This window comes from Antrostomus carolinensis, unplaced genomic scaffold (assembly GCF_000700745.2).
Source record: "Antrostomus carolinensis isolate BGI_N321 unplaced genomic scaffold, ASM70074v2 scaffold7215, whole genome shotgun sequence".
Classification (NCBI taxonomy): Eukaryota; Metazoa; Chordata; class Aves; order Caprimulgiformes; family Caprimulgidae; genus Antrostomus; species Antrostomus carolinensis.
Window position 1 is genome coordinate 54,264 of NW_010317013.1, and position 24,702 is coordinate 78,965.

The following is a 24,702-nucleotide window of genomic DNA, read 5'->3' on the forward strand; positions in this document are numbered from 1 at the left end:
GATGTAATATAATCAGGTAGGAGCAAGAAGCTATTTAGGTTTTTAGTGCTTTAGTGCTACACAGAAGTAAAGAATTGCTGTTTGCTGCCTGTGTCTCTTAGAAAGGACAGGTGATGATGGAATAGTCAGCAGATCCTTTAATCCACATGACCCAAGAAGGTATGTCTGTGTAGTGCAGAATGCTGCTATATATGTGGCACTGTATTTAGCTCTGCCTTAGGCATAGCCTTGGAATTGCAGCTGCACTGTTCTATATATTGATACTTAAATCTTCAGCATACAACAGAGAATCTGTATTTTTTGTATTCAGCCCATTTAGCTGTTTGTTCTGCCACGTTAAATAGTATATTTTGCTCTTGAGAGAGAGAGCCCTGAACAGGGAAGTTGAAAGTACTTACATAGAAACCACTGTGTTACACGGATGTAAGTATGTACACACTGTTTGTTATTTATATGGAAAATATTGTAGGGTTGGTTTGGGGTTTTTTGATAGTATGCCCCTTATGTAGTGGGGGAGGCCAATGACCATTGTAAATGAAAGTATAAAACTCGAGGGATACTCGAGCTATGTAACAGCTGTTCTTAAGTGACACTAAAGGCTGCTGCAGGACAGACTGCATCCACTGTACTCAGCTGAAAAGCAGCTCTGGGTATATTCATGTAAAAGGGTAAGATTCCTTTCTCTTTTCCATCCTTCCACAATGTGTGTATGGTGAGGGCGACATGACACCCAGAATCTGTATATTGCAGCTTCACTGATTCTATTTTTCTGAATAAAAAATAAAAAATTGCTTACAATCAATTACTAAACCAGTCCAAAGCAGATAGTTCTTACCCTAGGAAAAGATATTCTAAACATGTACTCAGAAGTCACTTCTACAATCACTAGTAACTTAAGATTATTTATGCTTATGTGTATTTTTTAATAAGTACAAGTACTGATAAGTTTATTTCTAGTGTACAAGGGGAAAGTACTAATCCAGAAGAAACACTGATACATTTCTCATTTTTCTTTGACAGAAGGCTTGGTCCAAGGGTTGAATGAATTCAACATGCAGTTTGGTGCACAGAAAAGGATGCTCGTTGCAGACCTTGTTTATTGCACTTCTATCCAGCAGGTATGTGTTTAGGGTTTATATAAGCAAGACACTAGACAAAAATTTCTAGAAATAACTAACTAAACTGTCTGGTGTTTAGACTTTAAATTTCATCTTCCAAAAACAGCTCATGAGCTGAGTCAGGCTCAGGCTTCAAACCTACTTGGTCCTCCAGACTTTCTAATTCTTTACGTACTTCCTGAATGACACTGCTTTCTTCATAATCAGAAAGAATATCTCTGGGTATCAGGCTGAGAAATGGCATCTCATCCATGATTAAAGGATCTTCTTTTTCATTATTCTTGGTCTCATTGGCAGACAGTTCACACACAGATGTAGTGCTGTGGCTGTTGGGAAAAAAAGACTCATCTGGTCATACAGTGTATCTTTTCATGTTTTCCTAGTTCCTGAAATTCTTCATTCCCTCCCCACATGAAAGCATGTTAAACCCATAATATTGTCAGATCTACCTTAGCTGACTTCATAAACATCTGATTTTTACAATGCTTGACAGCTGGAGAGTTAAAGATGCAATTTCCATATGCAGATGGCAAAAAATGTTTCATACCGGGACACCAGATGGCAGTGGACCTCTGCACAATCTGGCCCTTCTACCTACAAGCAATCATAGTCACTAGTCCTTCCTGTTCGTGGCCAAGTGAAGAAACACGATACTCCAGTTTAAAAGGAATGCAGAAAACTGTATTCTGTAGTTGGTTCCGAACAGGATCGTGTGACAGCTGTATTTGCTGCTGTCTTTGTTTTGAAAAGTGGCTTCAGTTGCCTGCAAATAAACATCCCACATTTTTTTTCGTAGGAACTTTAAAAGGGAGCAAGAATTATTTATATTTGCTGATGGGAGGCAGGGGAATAGAACTTGATCATGGTGCATCTGCTGTCTGCACTGCTTGGGACAGAATAGGGCTACAGGTCCCTGTGACAGAGTGCAAGGTGACCACTGCTTGTGCCTCAACAACTGCTTAAAGCTGGAGCTTCTTTCACTGGTAAAGGAACAAAAAATGCTCCTGAAGCTTATTTTATGTATGTTTTAAATTCTTGTATGTTTTACTTTCTAGGAGTTTTTAAGATTTCCATTTGTGAGCAAACTATCCTCATATTCTGTAAGATATAATCTGATAGTTTCAGTGTTTATCACTCACTAGCAATATTTAACCAAGGGCCATTTCAAGCAGAGATGAGGTGTTCTTTTAATAAAAAATGTTATCCGAATTTTCAAATTCATCATATAAATTCACAGAAGCAGCTTTATCTTACTGTCCATGTGAGTTGTGGGCAGGTGGTATGCACAGTATCACTGTATTTGTGATAACCCTAAACAGATACGTCATTCTTATGACTGCAGCTGGACAGCCCAGTTATATTCACCCCCTAACCCAATTCTGTGTTTTCTATATTCTGATCTGAATTGCTTTCCTTCTTACTAGACATGATATTTGCTGCCTTACCTTCCCTGAAGTTAATGGTACTTGCACATTAACTAAAATTTTGGTGCTGAAAGGATGTGATCCACTCTACTTGCTTCCTTAGATGAAATTTATGAAACAAAATGTTGGCTAATTACTTTTCATGCATGAAAAAAATGCAGAAACAAAGTTGGACACAGAGGAAGAGAGAAATGTTAATCTACATCTCTATCACAGCTATGTTGTCTCATTGAAAGTTAGTATAATGAAAATGGTAGTGTAGGAACAAACTTGGAGAGCTTATTTCATAGATAACATATAAGTCTTCTAAAAATGCAAGTGAAGGTTTTGCCAAATTCAATTAGTCACATCTCTGTGAGACAAAGCAGTAAGTTTGAGCAAGTTTCAGTGCTACTGATGAGAAAAGCTGTTAAAAGGCTTTCTAGTGTGGATGGATCTGCAAATTCTGCATCGCAGGAAGAGACCCTTCAAAAATTTCAAGCAGCTTGCTTGCCCAATTTTGATATTTACCTCTGAGGTTGGCAGATCAAGCCACTGGCACATGGGCATCGCTCAAGTACTCCATCAGGTTCCAGCTCCCAGGTGATCAGGTTGAGAAGTCTGTTTGAAGGATCATGGCAGGGTTCACCTTCTTCAGGTAATGGAGTGCACACCGGAAACAGTAGTTCTGCATGCCAGAGTAAATTAATTTTATTAGAAGTTAAGTCTGTACACGAGATATAAATAGACAGACTTGACCTCCTTTAAGTCCCCTTACATGTTAGGGAGCCATAACTTAGATGTTCTTTCCACTAGGTGGGAGTAAGACATTTGAAGTTTATGCTAAATGAGCAAGATCAACTCCCGATTCTTCACTGTCTCCATCCCTTGGAGATTTTTGAAAGACTTGTAAAACCAAGAAAACAACCATTACAGTGAATCCTTTGCAGTGCATAGCATTAATGGTTTAAAATCTGAACAGAGAAGTATCGCTGTATTTTAGAACTCTTATTTTTCCTGTTTCTTCACAGAGGTTACAGTTGTTCAGAGACAAAATAATGAGGTTACAAGAACTATTACTCAGGCATTTAATTTATTATAGTAATTCTATAATAGGCAAAGCTGTCTGATGGCATGTGGGGCTTGGCACCCTTGTTTCTGCTCAGGAGTGAATTTCAACTTGTGTAAGAAATTATTTAGAAGGATCTGTCGTTGGGTTTCCTGATGCTAGAGTTCAGAATTTAAGGTATTAAAACAGGCTTGGTCAAAATATCTTATGTGTGTGTGTGTATACACAGACACAGATGTATGCTTTAATGTATATGACTTACCTTACCAGTTTCTAATTCCAAAACAGATTATATTTTAAACAGCAAATACTCCACAGTTTCCTACAGTATTATATAAAAATATATACATGTAAAGACAGTCCAGACTTTCTTAGGAAAACCTTTTGCAATAATCTAGTGATGGAGAAAGGCCTTGATGTTAGGCCTAACCTGAAAAACCCTGCTAAAGCAGACAGCCATAGAGAATGAAAATCCATTGCTACTAATCAATAGCTCTATTTAAAGTTTTAATTATAGTCAACATTCTGATCCTACTGTTTTGTTCCTTCCTGAGTTACAGGTTTGTACTAAATTTCATTTCAAGCCAAGCACTAACTTATACTCAAATTAGTGTGAATGTCTTACACAGCTGAAATCATCATCATGAAGACACAGCTTGTTTGGGTCCCGTAGGAAATCGGGGCTACGAAAGCAGTGTTACCCTCACAGTAGAACAGTCTGGTGCTACTATGACCAGTGGGATGCATACTGCTAATTTACTCATCTCTGCAGCATAAGCAGATTCAAAGACCTGCACAATGAAAGTAATAGGCATTTATTAAGTGCTCTTTCTGTCTCATTTCGGAATCAAAGAAATCTCTGATAGAGCTTGGTAAAACCTGTACGTGCCTTAGGCAGAAACCCGATGAAGGGAAAATAAAACTGCTCTAAGCAAAACTTGGTGAAACTGAACTTCCTTAACACTGAAGGTCCACTAAGAAGTGCTGAAAATTAAAAGGAAAAACTCAGCAGACCCACTTGCCTTTAAATGGTGTTTGAGCTTTCTCCTGTTTTCCTGACACGGCCGAGCAGCCTGATCCAGCGGGAGGCTGAAGGTGGGACAGGCAGCCCAACTATCAGTGAAGGTACGAGGTCACCTCTTGCTCATAGCAACAGCCAGGAAAAAGGAGCTATCTAGAGGTATCTACCTGGTGTAGAAAGATGTGGAATTGTATCCTGCCACTACAAAATGAAGGTGAACTATGCTAAAAGTAGTGAGGAATTAGTGGGTATAAAACAGCAGAAGCTGGGCCCTGACCAGGCAGGATTTAGGACTGTTTTCAGGCCTGATACCTTCTCCTCCCACGTGGACTGACAACATAATCTGGAGCATCATTTTTCTACCTGTCTTGGCTGTCCGGTCAGTATTGCACAGTGTAGTGCCCTGGAAGGCTCATATAAAACTCAAGAGTATGAAACATATCTGCAGTTTGATTCTGATGGTCTGCCTGCTGATATGAAGGAGAAACCACTTTCAGTAATTTCATAAATTTCTTTCATACATTTTTAATTCTCTTATTTTTGCTCTATTGGGTGAAAATCTGACACACAGCTTTGCTACTTTTAAATGGCTGAGACTCTCCTTTAGATAAACAGTAGATTTTTCTGCTTCTCATGCTGGTCTCATCTCCAGTGTGCACTAGGCTTTTCTCTGTGCGCCCCTAATTTGTTTCTAATTCTACTGAAGTCTTGCAAGGAAGTTAATAGGGTGCGCTCCACAGGCCGAGGGAGAATGACCTATTGATTCTGTAGAAATTTAACTACTTCACCTGGGCAAAAGAGCTAAATATTAACACTCCTGTATTATCAAATGAATAGGATAAAAAACAAAACCTTGGTACCTTTCTGAAAAGCACAGCACATTCCAGGGTTGCAGTCAAGTTGGTTCTCACAAATGGTGCCGTTCTCTCCTTTGGAAGTGGATTTCCTGCACTCGCCCCAAACGCAAAGCTGGTCTCCGCAGCATTCGACATCCCGCGAGCAGGGCTTGCAGTGGAAAAGCACACGACAAAGCTGTCACTCTAGCACTGCCTGCGTGTATCCACAGACAGCTGAACACAGGATTATGAAGACAACTGCATATATGCTCTTTAAATATCTGCATTCCCCGAGCATTAAACATTCCCACTGTTTAAACAGAACTGCTGAGGCTCTCAGCTCCAAGCACACATTGAACTGTTTGCCAGACAGGAACCTCCGCAGCAGAGTAACAGCACTTTCTGTACTATGATACTTTCAATCTTACAAAACCTGAATTCTTATTTTAGCATTTACATGAAAACTGAGCAGCAGCCAGACATCCGACAGTGTAATATGGATTTCAGGATAGTCTTTTGCAATCAAGGAAACAAAAAATTCATAAATTAAACATTAACAATGGAAAACATTACTATTTTTTTTTCCATTGTTAAATGCAGTCAGGAATTAACATTTTGTTCAGAAAGATTGCTTTCAAAGAGGAAAGCCAAAAATCTTACTAAAATTCAATTTTTAGTGTAATAAGAACCAGACTCTGAAAAAATATCTTTGAAAAAAATTTCTCTTTGAAAATCAAAAATGCAAATCTCTAGCTAAAGACAGCTTTGTATGACAATTGTCTCCGTGTTTCAAATATACACACCTAATAAATCAACATAATAAAAGTGGTGTGTCATTTTGTTTCTTGTTTTAGGTAGTTTGATTAACATCTTAAAGATTCCTAGTAGGCATCTCATTCAGGACTTACTGTATGCTGGGTTTTACAGAGCTGGCACTTGTATTCAAAGGTGGAGAACTGGCAATATTTCCCTGTTTCACAGTCTTCGTCAATGATACACTCCTGAAGAAAAGGATAAAGGTGTAATTTGCCACTGTGTGACAGAAATCCATACCTTGAAGCTATTTCTTATTTATGAACCAAGGAAAAAGGTTTGCTTTGGTTCTTCGTGTAACCACTGCTCTGTAACAGAACAATGCTATCTCCCTGGCATGCCTAAATACTGCGGCCTCACAGTGTTAGGTGGCTTCACTTCTTGTATAAATATTAATACCAGCAACCTCAAGAAAATAAATTCTCTTGTTCTGCAGGTGTATTGGGTTTGTGTGGCAAGGTTTTGGTAGCAGTGGGGCTACAGAGGTGGCTTCTGTGAGAAGCTACTAGAAGCTTCCCCTGTGTCTGACAGAGACAATGGCAGCCGGCTCCAAGACAGACCTGCTGCTGGCCAAGGCCAAGCCTGTGAGTGATGGTGGTAGCACCTCTGGGATAACAGATTTAAGAAAAAGGAAAAAAAAACAACCTGTGCAACAGCAATTGCAGCCAGAGACAGGAGCGAGAAGATGTGAGAGAAAACTCTGCAGACACCAAGGTCAGTGAAGAAGGAGGAGGAGGTGCTCCAGGCACCAGAGCAGAGATTCCCTTGTAGCCCATGATGAAGACCATGGTGAGGCAGGCTGTCCCCATGCAGCCCATGGTGGAGCAGGGGAAGAGTGTGACCCAACGGCAGAATAACTCATAGCACTATTCTGCGTCACTTGTATTTCATCATTGGTTTGCATCATCGTAAGTTTAATGCTACCTTTTTGTTATTAGTCAATTTAAAAAAAAAAAAAAAAAGAAAAAGGAATTATATAAAAAAAAATCCCTGAATTCTCTGAAGAAACCACTCAACTGCTCTTTGGCAGATGGTAATCTCATTTGCTGGAGGAGATAAACTATCATCTGTGCAACCTTTATTGAAAGTTTCTACCAGGCTTTTACTTTCCTTTTTCTACTTTTTTAGATCATTTCTCCCCAAACTGCTGACTTCGTCCACCTCATCCCAGTTGGGTTTTGTGTTTCAGCTGGGCTGAAAATTATCTCAGCAAGAAGTTTAACTGAAGCTCTTAAAATACTATAATCACTGAAAGAGGAAAAGATTACATTGTGAAAGAGCTATACTGTCTTCAGATCTTCTCCAGGTTAAACCTTATGGAAGGCTCTTGCCCTGAGTGAGACAAGGCTGCTCTGCATGGAGAGCAATGCCTCATCTAACTTACCTATTCTGGCCATCTGAGATGTTCTCAAGCAGTTTGATTACCCAGAACATAGAACAGAAGCCAAACACAGTCTGGGGCCCGATTCTTTTCAAGTCAATGACATGATAATCAGGTTATACATTGATAATTAAGAAGCAGTCATTTCAGCTATTTTGAGACATTAGTGTCACCAGGTCTAGGCAGCTATAAATGATCATAATGTTTTTACAGCTTCATTATTCCCATACAGCATGTGTTTTGCTTATTTGCTTTTGTGTTGCTACATAATCAGGTGGGTCAAAATCCAAATGTTATATAGTATGTTTGAGGTTTTGTGGTTCCAAGTTAGCAGTCAGCCACTTCTCTTCAGCAGCCACGCTCCTTCTGGCCAATTTTCTGTCTGTAGCTTTCTCAGCTTCTTTTATGAATTCTTCTGCATAAACCATACTCAGAATAAACTATACTGTTTCATTCTGTTCCATCTGCTTTCAGGCAAACAGCCAGGTCTTAGTGTAGTCAGTTTTTCCAGTTGTCCCTTTCTATAGAGGAGAAATCTTGCCATAATCCTTTTTAACCTCATAGAACTCCCTAGGGCTCTAAAACCACCTAAGTAGCAATTCTCCAGTCCCTGCTTTTTCTTGCACTAATGAGTCCCCCGCCAATAAACTTTTTCCCCTCTTACTGAATTGTGTCCCACCAGCTCAGACTTCCAGTTTTATGAGGGTTTTCAGTTGAGGAAAAAATTCTTTCATGGTTTTCTTTCCTGGCATGGAAAAGATTGCTTTCATATGCTCTCTGTGAAATTTTGTGCCACACTCCAAACCAACTTCCCGCACCCAGGTATTATAATCCATAGTCAAGGCAGAACTCAGTAATGCTTATACATGTATATATGTAACCATTAATCTTTCCCCTCCACTCCCCCTTATTCAGGCTACAGAGGCTACAGACTTTTTCTAATCAAGCTACCTTGAGACACAACAGTTGTTAGACAAGGAGCAAACCTAAACCTCTTCATCAACTGCAATGGATTCTGAACAATCCATTTTCTTCTGGAATTCTGCAGACTAAATTATGTCTCAGACTATTTTGTCTTTGCAGGAGCAACAATGTGTAAACTGAGGAGAGAGGATGCTGGCTTCTGACATGCAGCAGAGCATAAAAGTTGAGCAGATCACTTAAAGACAGAATTAGCTACACTTGTAATGGTGTACTTCTCTCTGAAATCCATTACGATGTTATACCAGTTAATTTAACGTAGCAGCAAAGGAATATGCTGTTTGAGAAGTGCTACAGAATAAAGCAGCATGAAAGCAGGACTGCCTATTTATAAATGAGTATACTAGGACCGCTAAACAACAGAAGCCAGGATGGAGAAGAGCATGCCATGTACCTCTAAGTATATACTCAGCATCCTGTGGGCTCTTACTGTAATATTGTACTCTGCAGTGAATATCCTGCAACACCTGAAAGCAATTTGGGGGTTAGGACCTGTTCCAAAACCAACAGGAAAAAAAACACTCAACAAAACACTGAAACTCGTGGAAAAGATTCTCCATATTGTAAGACTGATACAACAACTGCTGCTGAAAGAAACTTCAATTTTCTTGTCTTTGGCAGATTATGGCAACCTATTGTTTACTTTCCTGAAGAATGAGAATAAAAAAGTGACTGATGGAGTGACAGTGAAGTGTGGTAGTACCACAACCACCAGAACAGTGAAACGGATGTCTGAGTGTGAGACAGCGCAGGAGCGGGCAGGTCAGAACTGGTGTAACAGGTTTTGACAAGAGTACTTTCCTCCTGGCTAAATGTTTACATATACATGGAAAGGCACAGAGGAAGAAAAGTTTTCTTTCAATGTGACAGGACAATCTTCACACTCCAGCCAATAGCACTCCTTTGACCTAGAAGGTGCTATGGGCTATTTTGGCAGAGTGTACTTGAATGGCAGAGTGTGGCCAACAGTGGTGTGGACCACGTTATCCTTTGCCTGTATAACACACTAAGGACAGGGGGAGAAACAAAGAATTTTTCAGTTCACATTCAGAAAGCAGATCTACAAGGCCAGAGTTAACCTACTTTCACACAGAAACCACTGTTGTTTGCAGTGTTCATCTGGTTTCTGTACCTCACTATGGTAATATTTTTAATGCTGTTTCACTGGTGATATAGTATGTACTGAATTCATGCTCATTTTGCTTTGCTCTTTTTCCCCTCAGTTCCTAATTAACACTCTAAATGTAGACTGGAAAATATGCTCAAGTCTATTCTGATACTGACTTTCAAAATGGAATCATTGATTTTAAATTCAGAACTGACATTTCATTTGCCTGTTCCCTCTCCCTACTCATGCTCACCCACATTCTCTAAAAGTCCTTCCTCAAAGATAATTTTAAACAAAACTGTCTCCTCACTATTCAGATCTTTAGCCAATACTTGTCAGGGACAGGCAAATGACTGTCTGAAATGAGCATTCCTTTCCTTCTGGGCTCTTCACACTTTAGCTTAGAACCCAAGAAAGCAGAGGAAGGTGCTGTTGATGACTTTATATCGTGATTCAGTGGTGATTAATGCATTTACCAAAGCCAGACACTGAACACTAAGGGGGAGGAGGGAGCATATGGAACAGAAAGTGCCCTTGTGGGTAAGGGGCAGCTGTAGGGGAGAAACTCAGTAGCAGTTGTCTGCCAAGGTCATTGACTGCTCTGACTGAGAACAGGAAGTAGGATTCAAATGGGAGAACCCCTTTTCCCCTCCTTTTGTAAGCTATAGGGCTTAGTTTGCTGGCTTATTCTGATCCAGTTGCAGTTTGTGACTACAAAGCTTTTGAAACTGTCCAAAAGCTGAAGGAAAGGCGGGGGGGGGGGGTTTGCCTTGGCACTGTCTGTACAGCTGTAAGCCAAAACAGCCATTCCAAAGTGTTCATTCCTAACGCTCTGTGGATTTCAAGTTCACAAGCCATAAAGTATAAAGGGAAAATTCACTTATTTCAGAGAGGTGAGGAAGTTTTGCCAGGAGGTACACAACACAGGAAGCGATGCTACAAAAGCAGTTGGTGTGACAATTAGAAAATGATTTTTAGTAACAAACTTGGAAATGCACAGGGTCACCTCTTGCAGTCTACTGGGCCAACTATGCTTCCAAAACTTTTCTGAACAAAAAGCCCCTTTACATGTTTCTTAAAAGCTCCTGATATAAAGAAATTTCCTTTTTAAAAACCTGTAACTCAAGTAAAACTCAATGTTAGCCTCCATAAATGGTAGCTACAGATCCTTCCTAAAGAGTTCCAGAGCTCACCCGACTGTATCTGTGAGATGATAATTTCAGCCATTGCTGAAGCGCTCCAACAAAACCCCTTGTTCATGTTGAAACATTTCTTAGCTATTAGCACTTCTAAGAGTTAAGGTTTACTTCTGTGTTTACATATCAGCTTCTAGGTTTTGTTTTAATTTCTATAAGTTATTTCACGTAGGTCTGGTCTCCATTACTACAGCACACAGCAAAAAGTGCTGAGTAGCTGTCCTAGTTTTGGCTGGAATAAGGTTAATTTTCTTTCTAGTAGCTGGTATAGTGCTGTGTTTTGGATTTAGGATGAGAATAATGTTGATAACACACTGATGTTTTATTTGTTGCTAAGCAGTGTTTACACTAAGTCAAGGACTTTTCAGCCTCTCATACTGCCCTGTCAGCGAGGCTGGGGGTGCACAAGAAGCTGGAGGGGCACACAGCAAGGACAGCCGACCCAAAGGAACATTCCATACCACATGGTGTCTTGCCCAGTATAGAAAATGGGGGAAGTTGGCCAGAGGACACCACAGCTCAAGGATTGTCTGGGCATCAGTCATCAGGTGGTGAGCAATTGTATTATGCATCACTTGTTTTCTATATTCTATTGTTATTTTTTTCTCTCCTTCCATTTCTGTCCTATTAAACTGTCTTTATCTCCACCCACAAGTTTTAGTTTTTTTCCAATTCTCTCCCCCATTCCACTGGGTGGAGGGAGTGAGCAAGCTGTGTGGTGCTTAACTGCTGGCTGGGGTTAAACCACAACAGTAATATGGAAAAAAAAAAAGCATAAAAACTGTTGTATATCCTACATGGACTACATGTATTAGAAAAATGGTAGAAGTGCCTAGAATGGAATATTGTTTTATGGAAACTACTACCATAGGTTGAATTGCAGTAGCGTTCCAGTTCCTAATCTCTGAGTTGTCTAGACAGGGCATACAGTGCATTTCCTTTTAATGAGATATGAATTAATTTGCTTTGAAATACCTCAAACCTCTGTAATACTTTCCAGCAGAGCAAACCTCTTACTGCTGTCCTGCCAAGTACATAGCGCTCATAAAAATAAGGACTACTGTTAAAAAAAGACATGCTAAAAAGAGCAGACATGTGAGTGGCAAACTGTGGTATTAGTCACATCCCAGTGCTATGTGGGAAAGTCAGCTATTTGTGTGGCTGTTCAACAGGAATGTGACTTCTGAGCTCAAAACTAATAAATAAGAAAATACAAGTGACTCCCTCAGTTTTGTCCTGAACTTCTCCACAGAAGTAATCTCACTCATTTCCTTTTCCCCTATCAAGGAAATGGAAACATTTTAATTGGAAAAACTTCATTTCTGGCTTTCCACAACATGAATGAATGAATGCAAAATATGTCCACATAACATAACTGAACATAGCTCAAAGGCACTTGAGCTTGGCTTTAGGTACCAAAAGCAACATCGCTACATTAGCCTTAACATGCTGCCAAAAAGCCTAAGGGATTGAGGCAGGTTGTAGGCACCCAATAAACTGCCCACCACCAAAGCTAGTGTAAGAAGTGCACCCCTTTCTACACCATCTGCTTATTCTCACCACAAATACAGCGATTCTGTCACTAATCAGACTCTTACACAGTTAATATTCCAGGTCAAAAAAGAAATGAATAAAATGTCATATTATCCACAGCTTCAAGGAACTGAGACTTCAATGAAACAAGAAACTACAAGCAAAAGCAAAAAAAAAGAGATTCCTGACAAGTGCCTCAAGATAATGGAAAAATGATGCCTAGATGCTCTTATCAGATCATGTTCTACTCACATATGGTCAGAATCTCTGTAATAATTTCATGGCAGGTCTCTCTGCAGAAACAGTCACTTTATTTTCTTCTCCCACCCTCTCTTTTTCTCAGTAAGCAATGTAATACTCTGATCCTGGCAAGACTACAGCCTCTGCAAATGCTCCTGAACAGGAAACACAGTGCAGAGTACTTACTTCATTCCATTTTGCAATGGTATCAGAGGAGGCACACTAAAAGAACTGGTAGAATTCAAATTTGGTAGAAAAACCCCACAAATTATAATCTGTCAGGTAATTAACTGAGTCTGGAACCAAGGAACTATCCAAATAAGAAAGGAGCAATACATGTATACAGCCATATATATAGGGCTACATATTGCAGTGACTGCAATAGCAGAAGTCTCTTCTCCTCCCACACACTTGCCCTGGAGCAAGCAGGACAGGTTATAACATGAAATTTCTCTTCTTTTCTCCTGTTTGTCACGTGTACTGTAGGCAGAGCAGGATGGTAGAAATTCTGACAACAAAATCTTCCCTTAGGCCTTCTGGAAACTTGGTGCCATGCTATACACTCATCCATTTTTTATTCTTTTCAATACATAGACTCTATAATTTTCTATATCCATAATCGGACAGAGAAGGAATATTCTGAAGTTAGACAATCTGAGACCCAAAACCAATAGTCATGTGCTCCATGTGTAATTGTTCCATGTTAAGAAAAGCTTTTTCATAGTATGAGATTATCAAATGCAGTTTATAAACAAAGTTTTCTTAATGATTGTGCAATTAATTGTCTTAATAGAGCAATGCATCTACCTGTGGATCTATTAATCAGAAAACAAAAATTTTTCAACCTTTGATAACCAGATCTTGAGTTTTATTCTAAATGTCTTGAGATAGAGTAACAGTTATGAAAATGCTGTAAAACTGTGATAAAAAGCTCTAAAGTGCCATTATTTCTAAGTAGTCAGTAATCATAAAGATAGAGCTTTCATGTAATGGTGTGCCCGAGGGCTGAATTTTAATGCAGGCGTCTCTTCTCTCTACAATTGGCAGCTACAAAGTTTCCATGATTCACTACCAAACTATGTAAATTTTCAAAATTTATAAAAGCAAAACAACGGAGAGTAGCTGTACACAGCAAGGATGTGAAACAGCTGTGCAAAAAGAAAAACAGCTCAAAACAAGATATCTGTACTTAATAGCTGCTTGCTAATCTTAATCACTAAATTAAGAGTAGCACACAGAGTAAAACATCAACCTGTGTCCAGTCCCTCACAGAACTTGCTTAAAACTCTGCATCTTATGTGCTTTGCTCTTTTATGATACACTTTTTTGGTAGCTTACAGTTTCAACAGACTTATTTAGTGTTTAAGGTGTCAGCCAAAGGTAGTAATAGTAGAAGAGAAATACATGGGTAAGAATTAATCTACAATGGATTTTGCCTATAGCAGAGTTGACAGTGTGGGAGACTGCTGTTACTGTAGAGGGAAGGGAATAATTTATTTCCCATGAGCTGTAGATGGAAGAAGAAGGGGTTTAAATTACAGCAATGCAGTAAGCATAGCAAACCATTGGAATAAATAGTCTCCAGCACTTGAGGATTTTGAGAACAGATGAGATGAATGTCTGCCTAAGGATGGAGTAGGCATCTGGGTTGTAGATGTTGACTTTTTGAGGCTTCTTCCAGACCTCCTCTTTGGGACATTTGTTGGGATTACAATAGAGCCTTTTTTTTCTTAATTTAATTCTCTGTCTGAAATCGTATGTCTAGAGGATATCAACAACATGAGATGACGACTATTCATGAATATTCATTCCATTTCCTAATGGAAATGGAAACTCCAATGAAGAAGAAACAAAAAAGGATCTTCAGCATACTCTTTATGTCCTCCAAAAAGGACTTAAGAATATGAATGTATTACGGATTTTTGCAATGCATGAAGTCCAAGACAAATACCTACTAGAGGACCAAAACTTTCCCTTGCTAATGGCTATGAAGTATCTTGGACACAGAAAGGCCACTAAGGTTCCGCTTTGCCTGACAGCATGATGTCAGCCTCTCTACATGCCATAAGATGCTTCTTCCTCCCCCTGGGATGAAACAAGTTTGAGGGATTCTTCATGTGATACAAATTCACAGAATGGGCTCTGAGTCATTTCCAGACAGAATAACAAAGAAATCCAAAACTCTCGCCCCACCCTGTATATCTTTTTACTAATTGTGCTATATTATGATATATCACTAATTGGAAGGGAGAAGTAGACTTGTCACTAAGGTAAGAAACCGGACAGGTAGAAAAGCTGGAGGGGCGTTCTCTATATAAGCTGCCGTAGTGAACAACCACGATTTGACAGCTAATGCTGTGGTATTCCTCAGTGCTATCCAAGTGATTCAGTCCCTCAAAAGGCCAGGCAGGTGCTCACTCTACAAAAGATGCCAAAATGCTGGTTTTGAATCAGACAGGAGGAAGGATAAAGTGAGACTTACTCAGCTGACACAAAAATGCATTTTTCATGGGAATACTTTTGAAGCCACCATTCTACAGTGGTTTTTCTAACATTTGCCAAATCTTTTATGAAACAGAACTAAACAGAAACAGACTTCAATTCACCACTCTCCTTCAATTTCCATGGTTCACCTTAGTAAATCATAGTATAAAACACCATAAGGCTGGACCAGTAGCATCTCACACATCTTCCTGATCATAAACAACTGCACGGAAGGCCAAGCAATCACAGATGACATTCACTCTGTCTCCTCCTACTCACTGCTGCAAAACCAGTGTCAGTCTACTGATTTTGGTGATTTTACTAAGTACCCTCCTATGGTCTAGGAAAAGATGAAAGAAACTTAGGCTCATTGTATATGGAACTGTGTATTCCTGGGCCAACCTCTCAGCCATGGTGAATTGGAACCATTCTGCTACCTTGCATATGACAATATAGATGTAAATCAGCTGCAGATTTAGTCCATTCATCTATATCCTTTGTATCTCAATCATTCTAAGATTATAACAGACATAAATAAGAAATTAAAAGATAAAACATTTATGCATTATGTCCAGTACTTCAGCCTATATTTCCTAAAGCCTTTGCTACTGCTGTCACCCTACCAGCTAAAGCTTACTGCTTAATTAGATAACATGGTTTGAGCTAAAATCTCAAATAAGCATCTGCTGGAGCCAATGGATTGAGCCATGTAATCAAAACCAGTGGAAAAAATTTCTCTTTTACCTTAAAGCTTTTCCTCTCATGATTAATTTTGCTACATGGGTCTGACCAGAGGAAAGAAACATTGCTGATGAATTTTCACTGCTGTCTAAAGACAGTCCATACGATGATCTCTTTAACAGACATCAGTAGATTACAGAATTGCCACCAGCCCACATAAAAGATTCACTCTCCTTACTGTATCTGTTACCTTACAGAGAAGATTAAAAACCATTTAATTTCTCTTAGGATAAATAGGTAGATCTAGTAGAGGCAGCAAGTAAAAGCCTTCAGGGTTATTTTTTTTATATCTCCCTACAACTTGGACATGACCTGTAAAAGACACTTGGACAGCCTTGGTTCTCTAAACTCAATGTGTTACATGTGAGAAGACTGAACTAAAACCATGGAAAAGGTATTAACACTGCTCCCTTGCTCCCTTGGCTTGTTTGCAGAAGAGCTGTACCAGCCAATATGCAAACAAGGAAGAAGCAGATAACTGCACGTGATGCATACCTCCTCACAGATGAAAAGTTTCAGACAAGCCAGAATTTATTTCCACAACTGACAAGAATGTTGTGAGCTTTAGAAGTGGTGCATGGCTCTCAGATGAACGTTGATGAAGGAGTGTGTGGGCACTGGCTCTCTGAGAGAAAGTCTGTTTTGTAGCCTTCTGGAGATAAACTTACTGGTTTACTGTTGTTTTTACTAACACCATAATCTAAAACCTTGAATCAATTCTAGGCATTGTAACTATGTTACAGTAATAGCTTATTTTTGGTGAGGAGAAATTTATTCCAAGAAAACCTTTCTCCCTTCAATATTTAGCTACTCAAAGTGTAACAGTCTAGATGATAGACAAAAACTGTGAGGCAGTTCTTCAGCCAACTTGGTTCTGTATAAAAATATTATTTTTCTTTGCAATTTAACTGTAATAGAAATACCATATTATAGCACATGAGGATCTGGCAAATTTTAAAACGGTTCTAAACACAGGCATAGACCTGAATTACTAATGAAGAATGTTACTTTCAGAATATCATTTAGTACTACACAGTTTTGTTTGCCTATCTTGACAAAGACAAACTTGCACTAAGCTAGACCAATAGGAAATATGAAAGAAATACTAGTCACTCTTTTAATATTTTTTTTGTTACTAGCAAAGTAAATTTACTAAAGTTATCTGAATTACTTCAGACTCCCACTGATAAAAATGAGAGCAGGAATTGATACCTTTAATTAGGAGTAACCCCTTTGCTGTTGCATCAGTTATTTGCCGGTAAATCCAAGCCACTATTTAAGACAAAAAAATGTGATAATGATCTGTGTTCTCTGACCTTTGGCTATTGTGTTTTCAGCCAAAACACCTGCCTGGTTTGCCTCACCTCTCAGCTAAAGGCACCTTCTCTTCACTCTGATAAGGTCTAGCAGCTGTTTACACCTGCTTGTTTGTTCAGGGTCACCAAGCATGATATCTGAGTCCATGGAAACCGCAGTCTCAATTTTCTCCACATCAGGGCCATTGCAGCACTATAGTATTACAAAACCATCTTGTGTGTGTACACACTGTCCATTCCTGATTCTCTGTGATCCATAGCTTTCTACACAGTATTCTCTCTGAGAAAACAAGCCAACTCAGAATGGACTAGGTTCAGTAAACAAAGGTGTGGACACTGTATGACATGCACCTCAGCAGGCAATTAGAGATTTCCCACCTTCTTCCTCAGTCAAGTTTCTTCATGCAGGATCAGAGGCAACACACATTTTTCAAACTCCTTGTGTCAGGTCCTTCCATTCATTTTTGGCTATAGTCCACTGAACATCAGATGATCAGCAAAAACTTTGGTTTTAGAGATAAGCTGTGACTGACAATAAGGCCATCCTATCATCCATGAGCTAACTTAAATCTCTTAATAGCTTTTTCATCACTAAGAAGCATTTACTGCTTATGGAGTTAGATATGAATACTCAGGGCTATGTGCACACTCCATCACACCTTTCATAGAAGAAGGATATGTCCCTTGCTCTAAAACAAGATTCATAACCTGAAGTATTCCACATTAATAACAGCAATTCAAAATACTAACTGCAAAGCTTTGCTCATCTTTGGCTACATCGTCTCTCCCTTTGCACCCTTCTATGCATCATTTTCTACTCTAACAAGCACAAGCTACTTGTCCTTATGAGCTATTTGTACCTTCCTCTCAGCTTCATATTCTACATTGTGAAGACTGAAACTGAAATGAAAAGGGGAAAAAAAAGGGGGTTTCAGTAAAACGTTCAGAATGTCTGAATCTTGCCTGACTGAAGAGCCCTGGCTCTCTTAAAACAAGCTGTGGGATGGATTTGCTTGTCTCAAAACAACACACAGGTATTCAGGCCTCTCAGGATCATTATCAGAATGCCCTTCCACTAACTGGGCTCAAAAAGCTCAACACCTAGCTTCAGTTTGCATGGCTACTTCACATCTTTTCCAGTGGAGTAAGCGTAGACTATGAGCAGCTTGCTAGCATTAGACAGGTTAGCAAACTTAACACATCAGAAAGGTAAAACACACATCACAGTGGCTTGGAGAGGTTGTGCAAGGGACTGAAAGAACTGAGGGTAGATTTGCCAGAAACCATTTTGATTTTCATATGGTAGTAAAGAGTGCTGTTATTTTATCTGTGTTCTGTACTTGAACTTATTACGGGAATTACCCTATTAATTTGCAAGCTAACTAATATTCCCTGGAGAAGTAAATTGTAGAATATTTGAGCCTTAAACCCAGGAGCAAGTGGACGTAAAACCTTGCACAAACATAAAAGCATGCACATCCAGCTACCCCGTGCCTCTATTTGGCCTCTCTAAAGATACAATTGGATCAAAGCCTGACATCTCTGCTGGTGACTGTCAGTCCTCACTGACATCTGAGAAAGTGAATGTTAGTCTGGGAATGTCAATGGCGCCTCCAAATAATGCAGCACCTCTGAAGAACTGGATCGCGCTGCCAGAAATGGCCAGCAGCCCAATTCCTCTTCTGGAGTCTTAAAATACCAATAGTCTTCTGGCCATCAAAATTCTGTCAAGTGAGCCATTCAGTAACGAATAACACAAGTCTAAAGATAATACTTTTGTGATGCAAAGCCAAGAAATAGTCCGAGAGGGAAAAGTGTGTGTGGGGGGAAGATTATGCCATATGTTTCTGTAATAGTGTATCTGCACTATATTTATGTGTATATACTTACATCTACTTATATGCACAATATGTGTGTATTTGTACCTATTTGCAGGAAGACATGGGGTGGCACAGGCACTGTGATTTAAAAAGCAGACACAACCTATTTTCCATGAAGTTGCTTCTCCAGTGCTGAAATTCATTCCAGCCAGTATGTGGATTTATTATTGCACCACAGACCCATTGCAAGACATATCTTTGCCTACCTGTAAGGCTTTGGCATCATGTCTCATAGCCCAAAAGTGTCACTGGAAAAACTTTCAGTGATTTCAGTGGCTTTTAACTGAGCTCAGAGAATAAATGTGAACTGAGGGTTGTAGGGTTCCAGTTATTACTAATTATTGCAGTAATAAATTATATAGAGTTTACATTTCAGAGCAGGTGGTTTGCTGAGATGTTTGCTGAATTATTATATTTACCACCTAATTTTGTACCTAAATAGCAGGAGCTGTGGGAATCCTTAACTTTTATAAGCTAAGCCTATAAACCAAACCTATGAAACAGGTTTAGCTTTTAGCATTCAGTTTGCCTACAAGCATAGAAATCGAGCTTGTGTGATAGCATGCACCTATTTCTTTTACTTACCAGACTGACAATAAAAACAAAAGTGCTGTTCTGAAGAGGCATCAGTGTGAAGGCTACCGGAGTATCATCAGAACAGAGGTCTTGTTCCCAGTGGCTGGCTCCCTACAGCCTCTGCTACCAAATGCTCCATCCCCAGAATAAAATGTCAGTATTGCCCTTTTCAAATGACTGTCAATACGTACACCTCGAATTATACAAACCTCTTGTTGCACTATACGACACAGCAGGATGAATTACTGGCGGGTATTAAGGATGTGTACTACAGAACAGCATACACTAGCTGGATTTATATGTCCACCGAAACAATCTCCAAACAGATTTCAAAAAGGTTTCCATTCACAACAGCATGGAGAATAAAATACCTATACATGTATTACTTGTTGCTAATGTTTAAAATCAGCAGCAAAGAAGCAGAATTACTCTTTCATCATCCAGTGGTCTGGGAAGCCTGCGGCCTGGAAAGTGACTGGGAGATCCCACAATGTCACACACCACTTCCAACTATGAAAATTTATGTACATAAAAATGACCTCGGGGGCCAGTGCAAGGTTTTCTGCAACTAATTTTCCCAATCCTTTTGTCTTAAATTTACAGATCTAAGCAACTGTGCCTTTTCATTTGGACAAAATTTTTCTCTCACTCGGTAGATCTCCTCTTGGCAGCATGTTTTTCTTCCTATCACACATATTTTCCAATTCTCAATCTCATGCCATTACTCCTACAATAGTTCTCCACCCTTGTAGTACCCTAAGTAATTCATATTCCTGTTTAATGTTTAAAGCTTTCAAGTATTTTCAGATTTACTTCTGTTAGGCCTCTTAGTCAAATTAATATATGCACGTTTGCCCGCTCTCCTTAAATAACACCCAAATACATCTGTTGGTTGCTTTTCCCATTTAGATTTTTCTCTGACTTGGCAACCTCTAAATAAGGTGTTTGTACATGGGTATGCTGAAAGTTCAAAATCAGTGTGAGAGGGGAAATAAACATTAACAAATGCAGTTTTGTTTCAGCAGCTGCTGCAGTAAGGATGTTGATGAAGAAAGAGCCCCAGGATTTAAATGATTAGGAGTTAATGTGATCAGTTCTGATTACACTTACTTCATAACTGAATAAAGACTGCCACCATGAAGTTGGACAAAGATTTGTATTCCGCCCTCAAATTCTTTTGCTGGAAGACTAATAACAGTAGTGGTTCTGGACGCAGCACTGGCTTGGTAAGTGAGGCAACCTTCCCATAAGGAAAATGCTGATAACATCACATGTTATATGAAGCTTATAAGTAACTTTGTATGATCATTGGAGAAAGCTAACTTGGAAATACTTTTTATAGTTGTGAAGAATGATTAGACACCACAAGCAAGGCAAATACATTATGGAACAATACCAGTATTGTGTCCCAGTGCTAAGAAGGTAGAAAGGTTTGCTTTTGTACACTGGTTTTGAAGATCATGACCATATTTTCTTGAAAAAAAACATTTTAATTGCCATCTTTACACATCTCATTATTAAAAAGCATTTTAGAAAAATGTTACATATAAAACCAAGATGTAGTTGCAATTTCTTTTGTACCTTGACTTACCACCAAATCTATAAGCTTTGCCAAATAGTAAAAAAACAGGAAGTAGCACACAAGCAACTTTATTTTGCTACTTGCCATTCTCAGCTTTAATAGCAGTATAAAAATACGAGCTGAAAGAGGGAAAACTTAGTCAGAGGATGATAGCAGAAAAGATGCACTAATTTCAGGTTTTACACCTATTAAAAATAAGAACTACCAGCATATATTTTTCTTTTTTTAATTACTTATAAAATAGTTAAAGAGCTGCTTCTGTGCAAGAACTGGAAGAAAGTCACTGAAAAAAAACAGGGCATATTAAACTAAATTAAACTGCAAACTATTAGTCAGGTGAAACCAGCTATCAGAGGAAACACTGGCAAGTCCTGTCTTAGTAAGAGCATAAAAAAGTCAATTTTGGTAAGACTAGAACTGAAGAAAAGCTAACAGTTGTCCTATGTAGTGCTGAATTTCTCATGGGACTACTGATGTTTAGCAAATGTATCTGTGTTTGCAAGACTCGGGTAAAGAACATTCTTGATCTTTTAGACTTCTTTGAGAATCCCTAAACAACCACATTTTCACAGGGGAGGGGGATTTATTGTCCTGCCCCTCTCCCCCTCCACAAAGTGACATTTCTCAACCAGTTGTGCATCACTAGGTTGGCGGAAAAGCAAATAGAGCCATATATTGTTCCTATATGGACTCAATATATGACTCCTCACAACAGACAATTTGGGATTTATTTTCTACTGTTAAAAGTCTATAAAGCAATTTTTTATGAATCCCAAAAGCACAGAGAGATGAAATACTGTTATACCAAGGGTTTATTCACACTCACGGGAAAGAGCTGTGTAACTATCTGTGCTGTTTGAGTACATATTTACATTTGACAGACAAACTGAATATTCAGATCAAGCACCTCAGTTAACTGAACACTCAGTAACTGAAAATCTGCTTCCAATTAATCATATAATATTCCTAAATTAAATCAATTAAAAAAACAAAAACATTTTTGACTGCTTGCTTCAAATGATTTTATGTGTGTTAAGGCGTTCAGAAATTTTGCTAGATGAACTATATCACCTTCTTGTGAATGATGAACCCAAAATATATGTTTAATTTTCAAAAGGAAGAAATGTGTTCACTTACATGGTTTCTTTTGTTTTCTCCATCTTTTATAGATGTAATAACTGTCTCAGAAAAAACGGTTGATCCAGTTTTGTTATCTGTAACCTGATATGGCAAAAGAAGAACAAAATATCAAACTACAATTTTTTATTAGTCTTTTGTTACTCTCAGTCCTGCAATAATAAAGTTCTACAATAATTAACGCACCCTCACCCCCTCCTTTTTTTCCCATTTTGCTGTCACTCATATAAAATCCTAATCTGGAGGGGGAAAGTAGATGACAAGGCTACCTCTTTATCTATTTAAAATGTCACTGTAATGAAGCTAACTGAGCAAGAGATGGTCATTTTTTTATGCCACATTAATAGCTGTACCTGTGTTCTATTTTTAGCAGGCATTTTTTTCAAAATAAATTATTATTTCACATTAACCTTTTATGACATGTGTCCCTACACAATGATTAGGCAAGCAAACAGGATACAATAAAACCCTAAAGTAATTGTAATCAAGAAAGTTTATGCTCCAAATTATCTTATTTCTCCTCAAAACAGGCCAAATTGTTTTTATTTTTGAGTAAAAGGTTGTGTAAGAGCCCACAGTTTGCTATACATGTTTTCTCATACCTTATCAATTTCTTGATGCGTCTGAACAGTGTGATTACCAATTCTGGTCTCTGTGTTGGACTCATTATGGTAGTTGGGAGGTAAGTTTTCAAAGTTTACTTCTGACAGTTTTTTAGCCCCTTCCTCTTCAGCTTCCATCTGCCAAATTTAAATACACCAACTGAAACTTAGCAACAATTACACAAAAAGAGAACAAGCAACATTCATTGTGCAGCCTGCAGTAACGCCCTGTTTCATTATGTGATGCTGTCAGTACAGACCCCCTCTAAAGGAACGATTACTCAGCTGTTTCAGACAGTGACCTCTGCAGTTCTTTTAATGGCCTAGAGAAACACTGGAGAGCTAAACCCTGGAGCTCTGGACTATTTAAGCCAAAGTCAGTCCCTGTGAGGAAAAACTCTGCGACGAGTAGTGACAATCTGGTATCTGCACAGGCTGATGCTGGTCAAGACCCCAGCATTCTGATTTTCCCAGAAAACCACTACATACTTAAGACTTTCCCATCTGACAGAGAAAATATTCTGGCAGGACTGAGAGCAATAGTGAAAGCCCCTTGAAGTCAACAGAAGCAATCCTATAGATCAGGGTGCACACATCCAGAATTTCATTCTCTATTTCAGTTCCCACTGTCCTCGTTTGCCAGATGAAGACTCGACACAGAAAAGGAGTGCTCTCTGAATCAGAAAACAGAGTAAGCTCAGCAAAAGGGCATGAGTCTTGTAAACAACACAAACTCCGAATTAGCTGTATCCCTTTGTTATTTGCAAGTGCCGTAACAGAGCTAAGAGGCCACAAGTTCAGCCAGGCTGAACAACAGAATTTCTCCCAAGACAAAATTTCTCTTTCTGGTGTTTCAGTTTATTTTAAACAACAGCTGCAAACCTTTTTAAGTGCAAAGCATTTATCTAAGATGCAGCTCAGGCAATCCACATTTTGTGCTGTATACACACCATTCCTCAATCCAGAACTGACTACAGGAAGATAAAACAGAAATTTTGACTACATCCTTATGTATAACTAAGCATATTTTTTTGGCATTAAAAAAATGGTTTGCCTCAATGGGTTCATAGTCTAAATGAAGTGGATGACAGAGGTAGATTTCAGCAACTGTCCAGATGACAGTAAAAGTTAAGAAATTATCTAATTATAGTAAGCAAAGGTCTGTGTTTTCCCAGTGGGTTGTCAGTAAAAGGTTTTTTTAGACTATGTATTTTTTTAATGAGAGGAAAAAAAGGACCAGGAAAGAAGATTCTTAACATGAAGGGGGAAAAAAGTGCAGGAGTAAGGGGAATGCAGGAACAAGGTCTTTTGAAAGCAATACGAGACAATGGCTCAGGGTTTAGACTCAGTTCCTGGCTTTGAAACAGGTCCTGTGTGCTTGTGGGCAAGGAATTTAAGATCAAGGCATGGAATCACGTCAAAAGTAATCTGCTTCTCCACACGTGTCCTCAGGACTGTCCTACACCACTGAATCCTGGTTCGGGAGAATCTCTCGTGTCTTAGTTCCGGCTGTAAAAAGACAGTAAGACAGCTCTTCGCTTCACTCCTCCCCTTGCCACGCACATTTTTTTCTCACTTTAGGCTTCAGAGGGACTATTTGCCCACATTTTTGCCTCACAATTTGCCAGACGGTGCCTTTCCAAGGCAAGCCCGGCGCCGCAGCGAACACCCCTGCGCACCCCGAG

At 39.0% G+C, this 24,702-nt stretch overlaps 1 protein-coding gene across 1 annotated transcript; it reads right to left on the reverse strand.

The window, feature by feature from the left end:
- Nucleotides 1-1,041: 1,041 nt before the first annotated feature.
- On the reverse strand, nucleotides 1,042-23,155 carry DKK3 (dickkopf Wnt signaling pathway inhibitor 3; the record flags this gene model as incomplete). Its single annotated transcript, XM_010168430.1, has 6 exons — nucleotides 1,042-1,444; nucleotides 3,053-3,209; nucleotides 5,472-5,616; nucleotides 6,356-6,448; nucleotides 22,416-22,499; nucleotides 23,018-23,155. Coding segments are annotated over 6 exons (861 nt in total), but the record flags the coding sequence as incomplete, so codon positions are not given.
- Between the last annotated feature and the right edge of the window lie 1,547 nt (nucleotides 23,156-24,702).